The 13,040-nt window shown below is 44.9% G+C and overlaps 1 protein-coding gene across 7 annotated transcripts in view; it reads left to right on the top strand.

Annotated features, from left to right (window-relative positions):
- arhgef28a (Rho guanine nucleotide exchange factor (GEF) 28a) overlaps positions 1 to 12,278 on the top strand; it is a 36,699-nt gene extending 24,421 nt beyond the window's left edge. For 5 of the 7 annotated variants that reach the window (XM_052067108.1, XM_052067104.1, XM_052067105.1 and 2 more), the window contains 24 exons: positions 56 to 145; positions 697 to 820; positions 1,495 to 1,639; positions 1,889 to 1,944; positions 2,502 to 2,559; positions 3,760 to 3,901; positions 4,067 to 4,188; positions 4,266 to 4,406; positions 4,511 to 4,761; positions 4,828 to 4,953; positions 5,034 to 5,151; positions 6,076 to 6,330; positions 6,408 to 6,484; positions 6,565 to 6,743; positions 6,890 to 6,987; positions 7,100 to 7,291; positions 7,523 to 7,654; positions 7,745 to 7,878; positions 7,969 to 8,016; positions 8,652 to 8,744; positions 8,822 to 8,986; positions 9,085 to 9,336; positions 9,888 to 10,263; positions 11,285 to 12,278. In XM_052067108.1, coding sequence (XP_051923068.1) covers positions 56 to 145; positions 697 to 820; positions 1,495 to 1,639; positions 1,889 to 1,944; positions 2,502 to 2,559; positions 3,760 to 3,901; positions 4,067 to 4,188; positions 4,266 to 4,406; positions 4,511 to 4,761; positions 4,828 to 4,953; positions 5,034 to 5,151; positions 6,076 to 6,330; positions 6,408 to 6,484; positions 6,565 to 6,743; positions 6,890 to 6,987; positions 7,100 to 7,291; positions 7,523 to 7,654; positions 7,745 to 7,878; positions 7,969 to 8,016; positions 8,652 to 8,744; positions 8,822 to 8,986; positions 9,085 to 9,336; positions 9,888 to 10,263; positions 11,285 to 11,469 — 3,559 coding nt within the window. In that variant the 3' untranslated portion in view covers positions 11,470 to 12,278. The remainder of the gene's footprint in view (positions 1 to 55; positions 146 to 696; positions 821 to 1,494; positions 1,640 to 1,888; positions 1,945 to 2,501; positions 2,560 to 3,759; positions 3,902 to 4,066; positions 4,189 to 4,265; positions 4,407 to 4,510; positions 4,762 to 4,827; positions 4,954 to 5,033; positions 5,152 to 6,075; positions 6,331 to 6,407; positions 6,485 to 6,564; positions 6,744 to 6,889; positions 6,988 to 7,099; positions 7,292 to 7,522; positions 7,655 to 7,744; positions 7,879 to 7,968; positions 8,017 to 8,651; positions 8,745 to 8,821; positions 8,987 to 9,084; positions 9,337 to 9,887; positions 10,264 to 11,284) is intronic. The other 2 variants (XM_052067109.1, XM_052067110.1) reach the window with 1 other exon arrangement.
- Positions 12,279 to 13,040: the final 762 nt, after the last annotated feature.

The raw sequence follows: 13,040 nt of genomic DNA, 5'->3' as shown, positions 1-13,040 counted from the left end.
CCAAAAAAAAGAAGCTCAACAGCCTGGTTTGAGGTGTGCTATATCCATCATGCAGGGTTTTGGGTTTCCGTAAGCGGGCCCAGTCCGCAGAGGAGGAGAGCAGCGCATCACTCCAACACCTCACCCTCACAGAGTTCCTTAAAGAGTATGTGTTCACCAAAGCGGCCTCACAGCCATGCATGTGCGGCTCGACTTGTTTGTACTTGGTTTGACCGCACCTTTCGCTTTGTTAACAACATCCGTTCTGCACATATAACCCCCCCCCCCTCGCCCCCCAGATTCTGCTGTGACATCGAAATTTAGGCCATAGCATTGGTTTGACGTATTGTTGCATGCCATTTTCTCATTGATGCTCCAACATAAATGCCTCTCTAGTCTAGTGTCAAATGGAACTAGTTTTAAGTTGCTGCTAATCGTTGACATGTTATTAATTGCATCTCTCCAAGGTCATGCTATAAATAGCATCCACTCGAGTCCATAGTGACACAGAAGCATGCCAAGCATGTTATCAAGAGAAATAGTCTATAGAGTAGAGCACTGGAAGACATTCTTTCATCTCAGCATGATGCTAGAATCCCAGGTTATTAAATCTGCAGTAGTATTAATATACTAATATTAGGAGTTGTGCATCGTGGCTTTCGAAGACCCCACTGAGGTGATGACTGACGACTAACTGAAACGTTTACACCGGAACAGGATCGAGGATGAGGAGTGGGATAAATATATAATTCCGTCCAAGGTTGAGTCAGAGAAGTACAAAGTGAGCCGGACCTTCAGCTTCCTCAAGAGCAGGATGTCGAGCACTCGCAACAAAACCAAGGTGAGGTCTTTGCCCCTCTGAAAACTGTAATTCCTCCAGGATAAAGGTTCACCCATGCGTTTAATAACCGTGTCCATGTATAGTGACTCGCATCCAAAGTGGAGCTGTAAAGGGTTTACCATCTCTCAGACAAGCCGGGTTAGAATTCCAGTGCTGGGGAGCCGCTGTCTGTGCAGGGTGCCTTTATTTGGCGAGGGAGAAAATTCCCCTGTCCTCAGGTCTTAGCAACAGGACACTGAAAAAATATCTTCTTACATAATACCAAACTTCCCAGAACATCCTAAGGAACCAAAACACGTATATGCGGCGTTGTCACGTGTTTCGGAGCATGCACATATACGAGCTAACAAACATGAACTCCTTGGAAAGTTCGATAAGAAAATAAACATTCCTCGCACACACACACACACACACACACACACTCACACAAAGGAATCCCTCCTAATGCTCCCCCAAAGTTAAAGCGCCATAACAGCAGAACCCTTCAAGCAGAAGAGAGTTAACAGCGAGGCTGACTCAAATCCCTTTATCTCAGCTAACACCACTTCAACAGGTGTATCGCACCAGGAAGCTGGCCGCATTACTTTTTGTTTTTCAGTTGCACTCCGGCATCGACCGTTGTCAATGTCAGCTCAACGGGGAAATGCATATTATTTTACGAGCTTTCTTTTCAGGTTAAAGGGAAAGAGGCGAAGGACGGGAAGGACAAGAACGGAGCGGCTCATGGACATCAGTTTGTGCCCGCGTCTCCATCTGGTCCTGCTGTCTGTGTGGCCTGCGATAAGTCGGTTTCTGGGAAGGAGCTGCTGCAGTGCTCCAGTAAGTATTCAACAGCGGCGGCGGTGTTGTCTTATGTCTTGTGGTGGCTCAACTGTCAGCGTTTGTATAAATATCCTCACACGTGCTGCCTTCGTGTTTTGGTCCGCAGAAAAGATGAAGTCAGCTTTCTTCCCCCAGCAAAGTCAACACCGATGGGCAGTTTCGATGGCCATCTGGACATTGCTTATTTAGATTTATTATCAGTTAAATGATTGAATTAACCGTGACTTTGTCTGTTTTTGTCTGCAGACTGTTTCTTGAACGTCCACAAGAACTGTCGAGATTCTGTTACACAATGCGGAAAGGTAACCATCAAACGCTGCCTTTGGTCTCCCATAACAATGAGAGCAAAAAAAAAAAAAAAAAAGAATCATGTTAGCTTGTTCTTGGACCCTCATTCAAACAGTTGTGGCCAAAGATTTTATTTTTGGTGCTCGAATCTCTGCACCTTGACTACAATTTTACCTTGAAGATGTCCTTCCTGGAAACTCAAAAGTGCTGTGTGCCGCAATATGTTGCGGGTCATTGCGCTTGTCTCCCCTTCTCTCACTCTACTGCCATGCCTGTCAGAGGCTGAATGCTAAATGAACAAATAAATCAGTTGCCGCCTCACGGGCAGGTGGGGGAGGCAGTCAAAAAGCCGGGAGAAAAAGATCCAGCGCTTGGTGACAAAGAAAGAAAGAAAAAAAATTCCTGGAATCATGCGATGTTCTGAACAGTGAAAAATAATAACAGCGACAGTGTACACTGTAGGTTGTGTCATGTTTTCTCCTCCAGAGATTTTGTTTTTTGACTAATTTTATTTAAAGACAGTGCAGCTATGTTGTTCATCAACTTAAGTTGATATGACATTTTTCCTCAGAAGCTGCAGGAGAAGAATGCATTGTTGACAAAAAGCAAGACCTTGTCCCTCCCACAGAGTGAGTCAGAAATTACATGATTTACCCCATGTTATCCCTCTTCGTTACATCGTCCTTATTCTTTTTGTTTTTACCTCTCCTCTCTTTTTTCCCTGTTGTTGAAAGCAAATCATTTACCCTGGCCACTGACTCACCCATATGACTCTGTTAAAAAAAGAAAAAGAAATTGTTAAATTTTAATCTGCCTTAGTGGGGGATCCATCCTGGATTGTATTTATATGTGTTTGTGCATAACATCGGTAGAGTGAGGACATCCCCATACAATGAGAAGGTACATTGTACACTTAAAGCAAGGGTGTCAAAAACTCATTTTTGTCACGAGCTACATTGTCGTCACAGTTTCCCTCGGAGGGCCATTATGGCTGAAACCGTAGAAATGTTGAATCACTTCCTCGTATTTTTGCATGTAAAGTACTGTACACAATTATTAAATTTTGAAATCAAAAGTCAAGGAGAGTAGTTTGTTCCCCCTGTTGTTGAAGTTTCTGAAATAATGCTTGTAATAGCTAACAATGCCGATTTATTACATATGACAACTGGACATTTTGGTACGGATTTTAGCAAGCGTCGTGGAAGTTGACCTGGTTGATTTGCTTTTGTGGGCCACATAAAATGATGCGGCGGGCCATATCTGGCACCTGGCCCTTAGGTTTGACACCTGTGATTTATAGACTGTAAACTAGAGTGAATTCAGATCTTTCTTTGTAAACATGTCAACCATTTTTAAAGATGTACAAAGCCCAAGAACTATGTAGATTTCTGGAGATTTCGTGCTAAAATGTTTTTCATCATTTCAATATCCTTGATTGGCATCCAGGCAGAAACTGAGCCCAGTGATGCACATGGGCCTCGGCAGGAGTCGCTCCATCCCCCATCATTTTATTTACATATATATATATATATATATATATATATATATATAAAAGGGTGTTTGTGTATATTTGGATATCTTATTCCCCCCAGCTCATATTGGAGGCATATGGTGATATATAGTTGGGCGTGGTGTGATCTTCAAGCATACACGCCCATGGAGAATGAAGACAAGTGCTTGGTTTTTCATGATTTTGGTGCCTCGGTTTTTTTTTTTAATAATCATTTTCTGTGGTATGTGGTAGGAACTTTAATTTGAACATTGGCGTCTTCACCTGCTGTTTCCCATGACAATGAGAACATTTCCTGTTATCTCAGTGTCTCCTTCAGCTTCTGTGAAAGGCATCCCTTCCTCCACACCCCTCGCCTTCTCCTCCGTTTCTTCGTCATCCTCACTCACACCGACGACCAAAGAAAAGCGAGAAACACTCGACGCTCTCTCCAAAGGTCTCTCCGTCTCTTTAGAGAGCAGGTAGGATTGACAACCGTAGTTCAACCCTGCATATTAACAGTAATCAGATGGATTCCACCACAACACTGTTTCTAGCTAGCATTTATTGCAGTCTCATTGTGAATAGCAATTTGTACCTAAAACTAAGCTATTTGACGTTTCTGTATTCCCCTTTCTGTTCTATAGAAGGCTGAGTGACACAACAGCAATGGAGATTGATTCCATTCCTACAGCTTACGGCTCGCAGTTCGATGAGGGCGCCCCAATGACAATTCTTCCTTTAGTCGACCCACCAATCGCCCCGCAGGGTCAGCGAGGCTTAATCAGACCTTTGTAAACCCTTGAACGTTTCATAAAATGACTGTACACTATCACCGCTGCGCAGATGATGTAGATGCTCCTCTACTAAGCGATCTATCAGCCGATCTTCTGGGACTCGACGCAGAGTCGTGGAGTCTTGCAGTGAGTCCGGATTTCTGCCGGCAGCATGACAGACGTGCCATCAAACGCCAGGATGTAATTTATGGTGAGGCAAGGCGGGCTTTACTCAATGAGAGTCATTAAGCCATTCCAGTCTCTTGGTTAATCAGTTGTATCATGATGATAATCCACTTTGCTGCCTCCTTGTAGAACTAATGCAGACTGAGCTGCACCACATCCAGACTCTGACAGTCATGTCCGAAGTGTTCAGACGAGGAATGCTGGAGGAGCTGCAACTCGACTGGGATTGTGTGGCCCGGATATTCCCTTGTTTGGATTCCTTGTTGCTCTTCCACAGGAACCTCTTTGGATCACTGCAGGAGTGCAGACAAGCTTCCACCCAAGCCGAGAACCAGAGAAATTACCTCATCCATCAGATCGGCGACATCCTGCTTCAGCAGGTTGGTCATGATGCATACATGTTGCAATCAAAGGACCTTTCTCAAAACTGAAGATGACCCTTTCAGTTCTCAGATGAAAATGCTGAGACAATGAAGCAAGTGTACGGCGATTTCTGCAGTCACCACATGGAAGCCGTCAGTGTCTTCAAGGAGCTTCAACAACAAAATAAAAAACTCCAGAACTTTGTCAAAGTGGGGCCCCCGGTTGTAGAACATTGCATGTTTTCAACATCAGCAATGTTGTGAAATCCTTGTGGCCTCTCTGCTCACAGCAACAGAGCCATAACTCGCTGGTCAGGAGGAGAGGGATTCCAGAGTTTATCCTTTTAGTCACCCAGCGCATCACCAAGTACCCAGTTTTGTTGGAGAGGATATTACATTACACTCAAGGCAAGTCAGCTCCATGTACAAATCACTTAAGACTGTGAATTATTTTGCGATATGAGCCATGATTCAGCTGATTCCATTTATTTATGTATTTATTTTGCTTGACTTCTGAGCAAAAAAGAATGATACAAGTGGCAGTGAATTCAACTCACTAGAGAACACACGCAAATGTGCAAGCGCTCACTGAACTGATTGTTTCACTTCCGTTCATAGTTCATTTCATCAGTTCAATGCAGCGCATATGAAGATTTTTCCTACCAAAAGCCCTTTTGCGCTGTTCTTTATGTTGTTTTGTAGATGGAAAGTCTTATTTAGATGTTTGAGAGCAAAAAATGCTGGCACCACACTTGAACTTATGCATGCATTCCAAAAAGGTCTTTTTCCTACGTTTCTTTTACTCAGAAAATGGAAATCTGATAACATTTAGCTATTTTCTCATGCTGATTGCTAAGGAACGGAACAAAGTTAGAAACAAACGTTTTCCCGGCTCAAAGAAGAGAGTCTCATTTTTTCTTCTTGGTAGGCTTGCGTGTTAATATTGCACTGAGGGATTTTGAAGGGTTTCCTCCGGTGAAAATGGCCTGGCATTGAATGAGTTAAGAGCATTGCATCACCATTCATTTCAATGGGGAAAGATGATTTCAGTACAGGTGTTTTTTTTTTTTAGTTCCAGATGTGGTCAAGGAACAAACGAAATCCATATCTCAAGGCATCATTGTAGTTAATGACATCTTTAACCTTGAACTGTACAAATGAATGAATGAACATTTCTATCTTGGTTCAAATCACTGTGTAAAAATGAATTCAGAAATTAGAATTTTATATTTAACCCTTTCATGAACCCCATAACATGATAATTTGTCCACTGTCCTAACCGCTGTCCCTGAAAGGGTTAACCTTGACCTTGATGACCTTAAACCTCGACAGAAGGCAGTCAGGAACACTCCGACTTGTCAAGTGCTCTGGCTCGGATTCGTGATATCATCACAGCAGTGGACCTAACTGTAAGTAAGTACGAGAAATCGCAGGAGCTGCAAGAAGTGCTCGCCCGTCTGGAGAACAAGAGCTTTGCCAAACTAAAGAGCGGCAAGGTGATTCGCAAGCAGGACCTGCACAGCAAACACAGAGATCTGCAGCACAAGGGACTGCTTTACTGGAAGACCGCCACAGGCCGCCTAAAAGGTTTGTAGCTTCTGCACATCTGCCGCCGGATCGTTTTCGTTGAGCTGATAACTAACTTCTGTGAATTTTTACTCTAGATACATTGGCCCTCCTGCTTACAGATGTTCTGGTGTTCCTACAAGAGAAAGATCAACGCTTTGTGTTTGCGGCCGTGGTAAGCCTCAACCGAAATCGCAAATATGCAACTCCGACGACCAATGCGTCTCTCATTTATTGAGTTCCGTTGACTTGCAGGACCAGAAGCCTCCTGTGATCCCACTGCAAAAGCTCATTGTTCGAGAAGTAGCCAATGAGGAACGAGGGATGTTCCTCATCTCCGCTTCATCGGCTGGACCAGAGATGTACGAAGTTCACACCACGACCAGGGAGGAGAGAAATGCTTGGATGAGACACATAAGACAAGCTGTCGAGAGGTTTGTTGTGGAGTCAACTGCGAACAATTGTTTCAATGTTGACAATGACATTGTGACGTTTTGTTTTATAGTACAGTCTTTTGTGCTGTATGTGTCTACGTGCGTGTGTGTTAATCATTATCTCACCTACTTAACCTTCACGGCAGTTGCCCGGAGGAAGAGGAGGAGGAGGAGCGCAGTGCCGAATCCGAGGAGGCCAAGCGAGCAGCAGAAGCAAAGTTTCAGAAAATCTCAAAGTTCCAAGGTAACGGTTGAGTAGACCTTGATACTGGGCTCATGGGAGTCAAATAGAAGGCGTTGAATTATGAATCACGGTATTTGTATATATACAGTATATATATATATATTTTTTGTAGAGACATTGTTAAACCAGGACCAGCGCATCTGCAACAGTTTGGAGGAGAAGTTGCAATTATATGCTGAGCTCACAGAGTTAACCCTGCGCTCTTCACAAGCCGTGCCACATCGCCACCTGCTGGTACAACCAGACATTGATAGTGAGTCCCCAAGACCCGCCTCAACACTGCTCACAGCTGCACTCCGAGAAGGTGAGACAACCGCTGAGAAAACTGGTAAATTGTGTTCAGCCAGAAGAGGCTCGGCAAGACTTGAATACGAAGGGGAGAAGTCAACGGAGCATAGATAGCAACTTCCATACAGTTTTAACCTGTAAAAGGAATTCACGGTCGTGCAATGTCAACATCCCCTTTTACTCACTTAGTGAAAATAACCAGCTCGGCCGGGAATTAACTCAACTTTTGTGACTGCTTCCTGTGTAGCGGAAAACCTGATCACCATCCTGCAGGTCCACGATGACCTTCCTGTACCAAGTGACAACTCTCCGATCCGTGGGCCCGAGTGCTGCAACTACAACAGTCACGGCAGCAGCATCCAAGAGTCTCCCTCGGAACGTAAGCGAGCTCATTCGTATGCAATTCTCGAGTGTAAGGCAGGTGACGCATGCGGTCCCGTGTCATCGTTGTGCCCTTTGTTTCTCACAGCTGATTACCTGAGCACACTCAGTATGAGTTCCACTTCTCTTGGATCGGATAGTGAGGGCACGGGGATGGATGGAGTTTTGTGGAGTTCTGCTTCGGAGCCAAAGAAAGGCGACACCAAAGAAACACTGTTCAAGGTTTGGCTGTCAGCGTTCCCAAATGGAGTATTTATTTATTCTTCCTTTTGTTGATGTCCTTCTGGACTAAGAAACAGTTCTCTTCTGTAGGTGGCAGAGAGTGTGCAAAGTCTGACTCAGCTTCTTTATAGTCTGCAGGTGAGTAAGTGCACAAATGCATGGACGCGATTAGCTCTTCTTTTTATTCTGTTCTTACAAAATGGAATTATCATGAAATCTATTCTGTTGAGCAAACCGGTATATAAGCCTCAGCTACTAAATATTAAACAAAATCAAATTTTTCTTTTACACACATAAGCCACGGTTGATTCGCCTCACGTATTACTCATACAAATTTGAGAGACCCAAAAACCGCCATCCTCAGTCTAGGAAAGTCGAAGTGGAAACAACATAAAGTAACATAGAAGTGGAAATACTGTTACAAAATACAAATGACCACAGAAAATTAAGCTCCACAATCGTTATTTAGTCCGAGAAAATGTACGGTGGCCTGATTTCCATTTTCAATGGCCAAATTGATTGGCTTGAACTCGAAACTTTAAACCGTGAACAGTTCCCCTTCAACATGAACACTAAACACGATTAGTGTACCGGCAAATAAGCCGCACCGTTGAATAACTGCACGCGTTCAGGCTGGGGGAAAAAGTTGCCGCTCACTTTGATGTTGGTAGAAGTGCAGATTTAAATAACTGATAATTCATTTAGATTGTTATTTTTACCAGCAGTAGTTTGACACTAATGTGTGTTTTTTGGGGGGGGCGGGGCTTTGGCAGGCTGCCGTGACTCTTCAGGACAGTTGCCTCGAGATCCAGAAAATGCGAGACAAATCTCAGCTCAAGACCCTCGCTTCTCCCCAAAACAGCCTGGTAAGAATGCCTTGAAAGTCCCCTCATAGACGTTTTGCTACGTCCGAGTTGCGAACAGGACATCTGCTGTGCTGCAGGAGCACGAGAGGCAGATGGGTGTTGAAAGGAAGAAAGAGGAAGTTGAGAAAAAGGGTTTAGACAGGAAGAAGGAAGAAGTGGATGAGGTGCAGAAACTCCAAGTGAAAATAAAACAAGACCAGCAGCGCTGGGACAAGGAATGTGTGGCCAGGGAGAAACAACAGGTTGGTCTCACTATCTGGGTGGATTCGCAGCAATGGAGGGCTAACTTGAATGGGGAATCACCGGTCTGTCTGATGGAAATGTGCGATATTGTGTGCAGACTGAGCAGGAAAGTGCACTGGAGCGGCGTGAGCAGCATTGCGTCCTGGAGGCACAACGGCTCCGCTGTGAACGAGAGGAGCTGGAAGCTCAGCTGCTGGAGTATCGTAACAATCTTGACAGACTCCGGGAGGGCCAGAAGAGTGTCGACAGGGAGAAGGAGAAGCTGGAAGCCCAGCAGAGGATCCTCCAGAGCTGGAGACACAACCGGCAGAGCAGTCTGCCCGTTACTATACCACTGGATGGATACAAGGTATGAAAAAGATGACGTGTTACTGTGACCACTTGTGTGGCTCCTTAGTATTTTGCTACCAGTAAAATGAGAGAATCAATGGACTCGTAGTACAAATAATAGCAATTCACGAAAAAGATCTCCTCGGGGGTTCATCGTTTGTACACCCGCTGAAGTGCAAGTTTATGAAGTGATCAGTTTTTTCATAGATTTTTTTTAAATGCCCTTCCCGTGTAGGAAAGGAGAGCCACAGTCACTGATGCACTTTTCAGTTGTTGATTGAATGCCAGGGAAAAGAGTCAGACTCATAAACACGATGAACACACTCATGCAAGCTGCTGTCGGTCACCGCTCACGCGCAGACTCTCACATGTAAACTCGCTCATGTCACACGTCGCCCCACAAGGCTGCGCCTCTTCATGGCACAAAATAAAATACAGACACCGCAATATTTTCTATTCATTTTATCCTTGTTTTTTGGGGGGGAGGGTCGCTATTCAAATGCATTTATTATGTCAAAAAGTGGGTTCAAAAAAAATTACGTGACCTGGTGTCTTTGAAACCTCCGAAAGGTACCGAGTCACAGTCGCTCAGGCAGTTTGGACGGCAGCTGCTGGACGTACGAGAACGATGCAGCTCTGCTCGCCTCCGTCCAGAAGAACCATCCCCCCAACCACAACAACAACCCACACCAGTATCCTCTCTCGGCACCGAGGCGGAACCACGACGGCCCCCGGCAAGCCTCCACCTTTGGCGCTGACCTTAGCCTCAGTGCCAGCCTCTACAACAGCCTCAACGCCTTACTCAGCCAAACGCACAGAAAACAATCTCAGGATGGGCTCACGTTCACCAACTACTCCAAGAACCCCGGCTGCCACCAGCCTCCCAACAACGCCGTCAATCCCTTCAGTAACAGAAGCACGGCGCAGCCCCAGAGCACCACCAAACGTATGTAGTGCAACATTCTTTCTTTTTTTTCATTTTTAGATGTACACAAGCAAAGAGAGGCAGGTGGAAATTATGTTATCCATCCAGCCAGCCAACCATTGGAGCCTGTTCTAGCTTGAAATACACCTTGGACTGTTGCAGCGCACATATAGACAAACAATCATCATCACGACTGTCCTCATTACTACAACGATATAAAAACAACAATATCTAATATAGTAATATTAGGATTGCAGGTGGGCCGGAGCCACTAACTAGTCCACCACCCTGAATCATACTTCGAAAAACAAACAAGGAAAACTACCGGTAATAATAATGTACAAGACGAAAAAGTGAGGCCTGGTGTGAAGTGATTGGAGAAAACAAGTCAAAGCAAAAAAAATAAAATTCATAATAATCCTAAGAGGCGGCCCGGTAGTCCAGTGGTTAGCACGTCGGCTTCACAATGCAGAGGTACCGGGTTCGATTCCAGCTCCGGCCTCCCTGTGTGGAGTTTGCATGTTCTCCCCGGGCCTGCGTGGGTTTTCTCCGGGTGCTCCGGTTTCCTCCCACATTCCAAAAACATGCATGGCAGGCTGATTGAACACTCTAAATTGTCCCTCGGTGTGAGTATGAGCGTGGATGGTTGTTCGTCTATGTGTGCCCTGCGATTGGCTGGCAACCGATTCAGGAGACGGCTGGGATGGGCTCCAGCACCCCCCGCGACCTTAGTGAGGATCAAGCGGTATGGAAGATGAATGAATGAATGAATAATACTAAGAATAAATCAGCCAAACGACTGCTCATCTCCCAAGGCACTAAAACACTACATTCAAATTTCGATCGACTTGTTCTTCTTGTACTTAACCTTTAAATGCGGTTCTAAATTATCCGTCCAAACTCAGCCGGCATAGGCTTGAATGTGGACAAACATCGAAAACGGATGACTGCGTGGACCACCGGTAGATTTTGTCTTCTGCTTCCGAGGATGCTCCAAAGCATCTCAACTGACTGACTCTCGTTCTCTCGTCCTCTCTGTCAGACTTCAGTCCACAGTTGGATGGACATTCCCCGGGGGTCTGGAGGCCAGGTCACGAACTTTACAAAAACACCTTTTCCTCCGCCTCCTCTCCCTCCCTCACGCCACTCCTCCCCCCGCAGTCCTACCTCTCTCTCGAAGGACATCTCAGGGAGGACGGAAGCGAGGAAAATATCGTTTACCTCTGATGACCGAGGCATTCTTTTGGAGACGTAACTGGACTTGGTTGCTTTTGATGGCCTGTGATGGATGTCAATACATTTGGGGGAAACGGTGGATCATCAAGGGAGGGATTAGTAGCTATTGTGCCTTTTATAAACGAACGTCAGTGTTCCTCCTGCCTGATCAAACCTTTGTGCCTTTTGCTTTTGTGTTTGCTGTAATTACTTTTTTTTGTCTGTAAATTAGTTTCTATCCGTATTTTGGTTGGAGGTGCCTCGAACATGGCGCTAGGGAATACCAAGAAATAAGTACTGGGGTCATTTTTTTCCCTTTTAGCACTTAATATAAAATACATACAATGTCGGCCATTGCAAGCTATGTACAGCATTGATTGCTCTTCTAGAAAGTACAATTACATGTTATCTTAAATAATATTTATTAGGGAATGAAGTCATTTGCAAAGAATTATTAACTCATTCACTGCCAAAGACGTTTTTAGACGTCTTTTCAGACTTGGTCTAAAATTGGCTGGTACTGAATGAGTTAACTGAGATGCGTTGAAGTACTGTATCGTATTGTTTATTGAAAGGGCTACCTATGCACACTGTTAGGAGAGGTTCATTCTTTTCTCAGTAAAGTGCCCAAATTGTTGTCATATTTTCCTCCCCCCCCCTTCCCGTCCTCGTGATTTCCTCTTGGAACGACTTGGTAATTTATTATACGTAAATGGCTTTATGCACTGTACACAATGTTCGGTTTCCTGCAATGGCTGTAATCGCTGCTGTGACGGATGTAAACGTTTGGGGCTGCTTATAAAGATATTGTTGCAAACATCTGCTTGCGTGGAAAGGTAACGTCGTGAGAGTATTGGAGCACTTTAAAAAACTTAAGTACAGTTTAAATCATTTTGAATTGTTGCATGTTGTGTCGAATCTTCATCATGGCTGCGGTATTTAAATTCACATCTGCCTCGGTGTTTGTGTGTTCCCTAAGCACCTCCCCAAAAGCCAAGAGGCCTCCGCGATGACAACCGTCACTCGCGCCAGCGATCCGATCACTCGACCGCAAAACCAGAGCGGCGCCATCGCAACCAACAACTCGTGTGAGCACGTACATTTACGTATTTAGTGCATTGAGGCTCATGATGTAAATACTACTCTGGATCTTTGTATGGATATTTATTTATTATTATTATATTTCTATGTTCATCTCAACTGTAACAAATACCATGCAACCACATGACAATTTGTCCCCCCCCCCCCCCCCCCCATTCTTCTCTATGCTGCTGCTACTCAGAAATTCACAACGAGCCTGCCAGCAGCTCCTGTACATTTCCAGCTGTGGCACAGCTGGAGGAAGTCAAGCAACGTGTACTGTGTGTGATGCATGTCTTTTAAAAGGCAAGGCAGCTTTTATACATACGCCGCATTTCATACACAAGGGAACTCAAAACAACATACTGATCATGACAGTCTGCTTCCGACAGTCAATCATCGACTTTCTGTATGGCTTGTCCTGATTAGGATCGCTGGAGCTCATCTGACCGGGGATGAGAAGCGTGGTAGACCCTCGACTCATTGACGCTCAATCGCAGGGC

Source organism: Hippocampus zosterae, chromosome 6 (assembly GCF_025434085.1).
Source record: "Hippocampus zosterae strain Florida chromosome 6, ASM2543408v3, whole genome shotgun sequence".
In the NCBI taxonomy this organism is placed as follows: Eukaryota; Metazoa; Chordata; class Actinopteri; order Syngnathiformes; family Syngnathidae; genus Hippocampus; species Hippocampus zosterae.
This window is presented reverse-complemented; position numbering and strand designations above follow the sequence as displayed.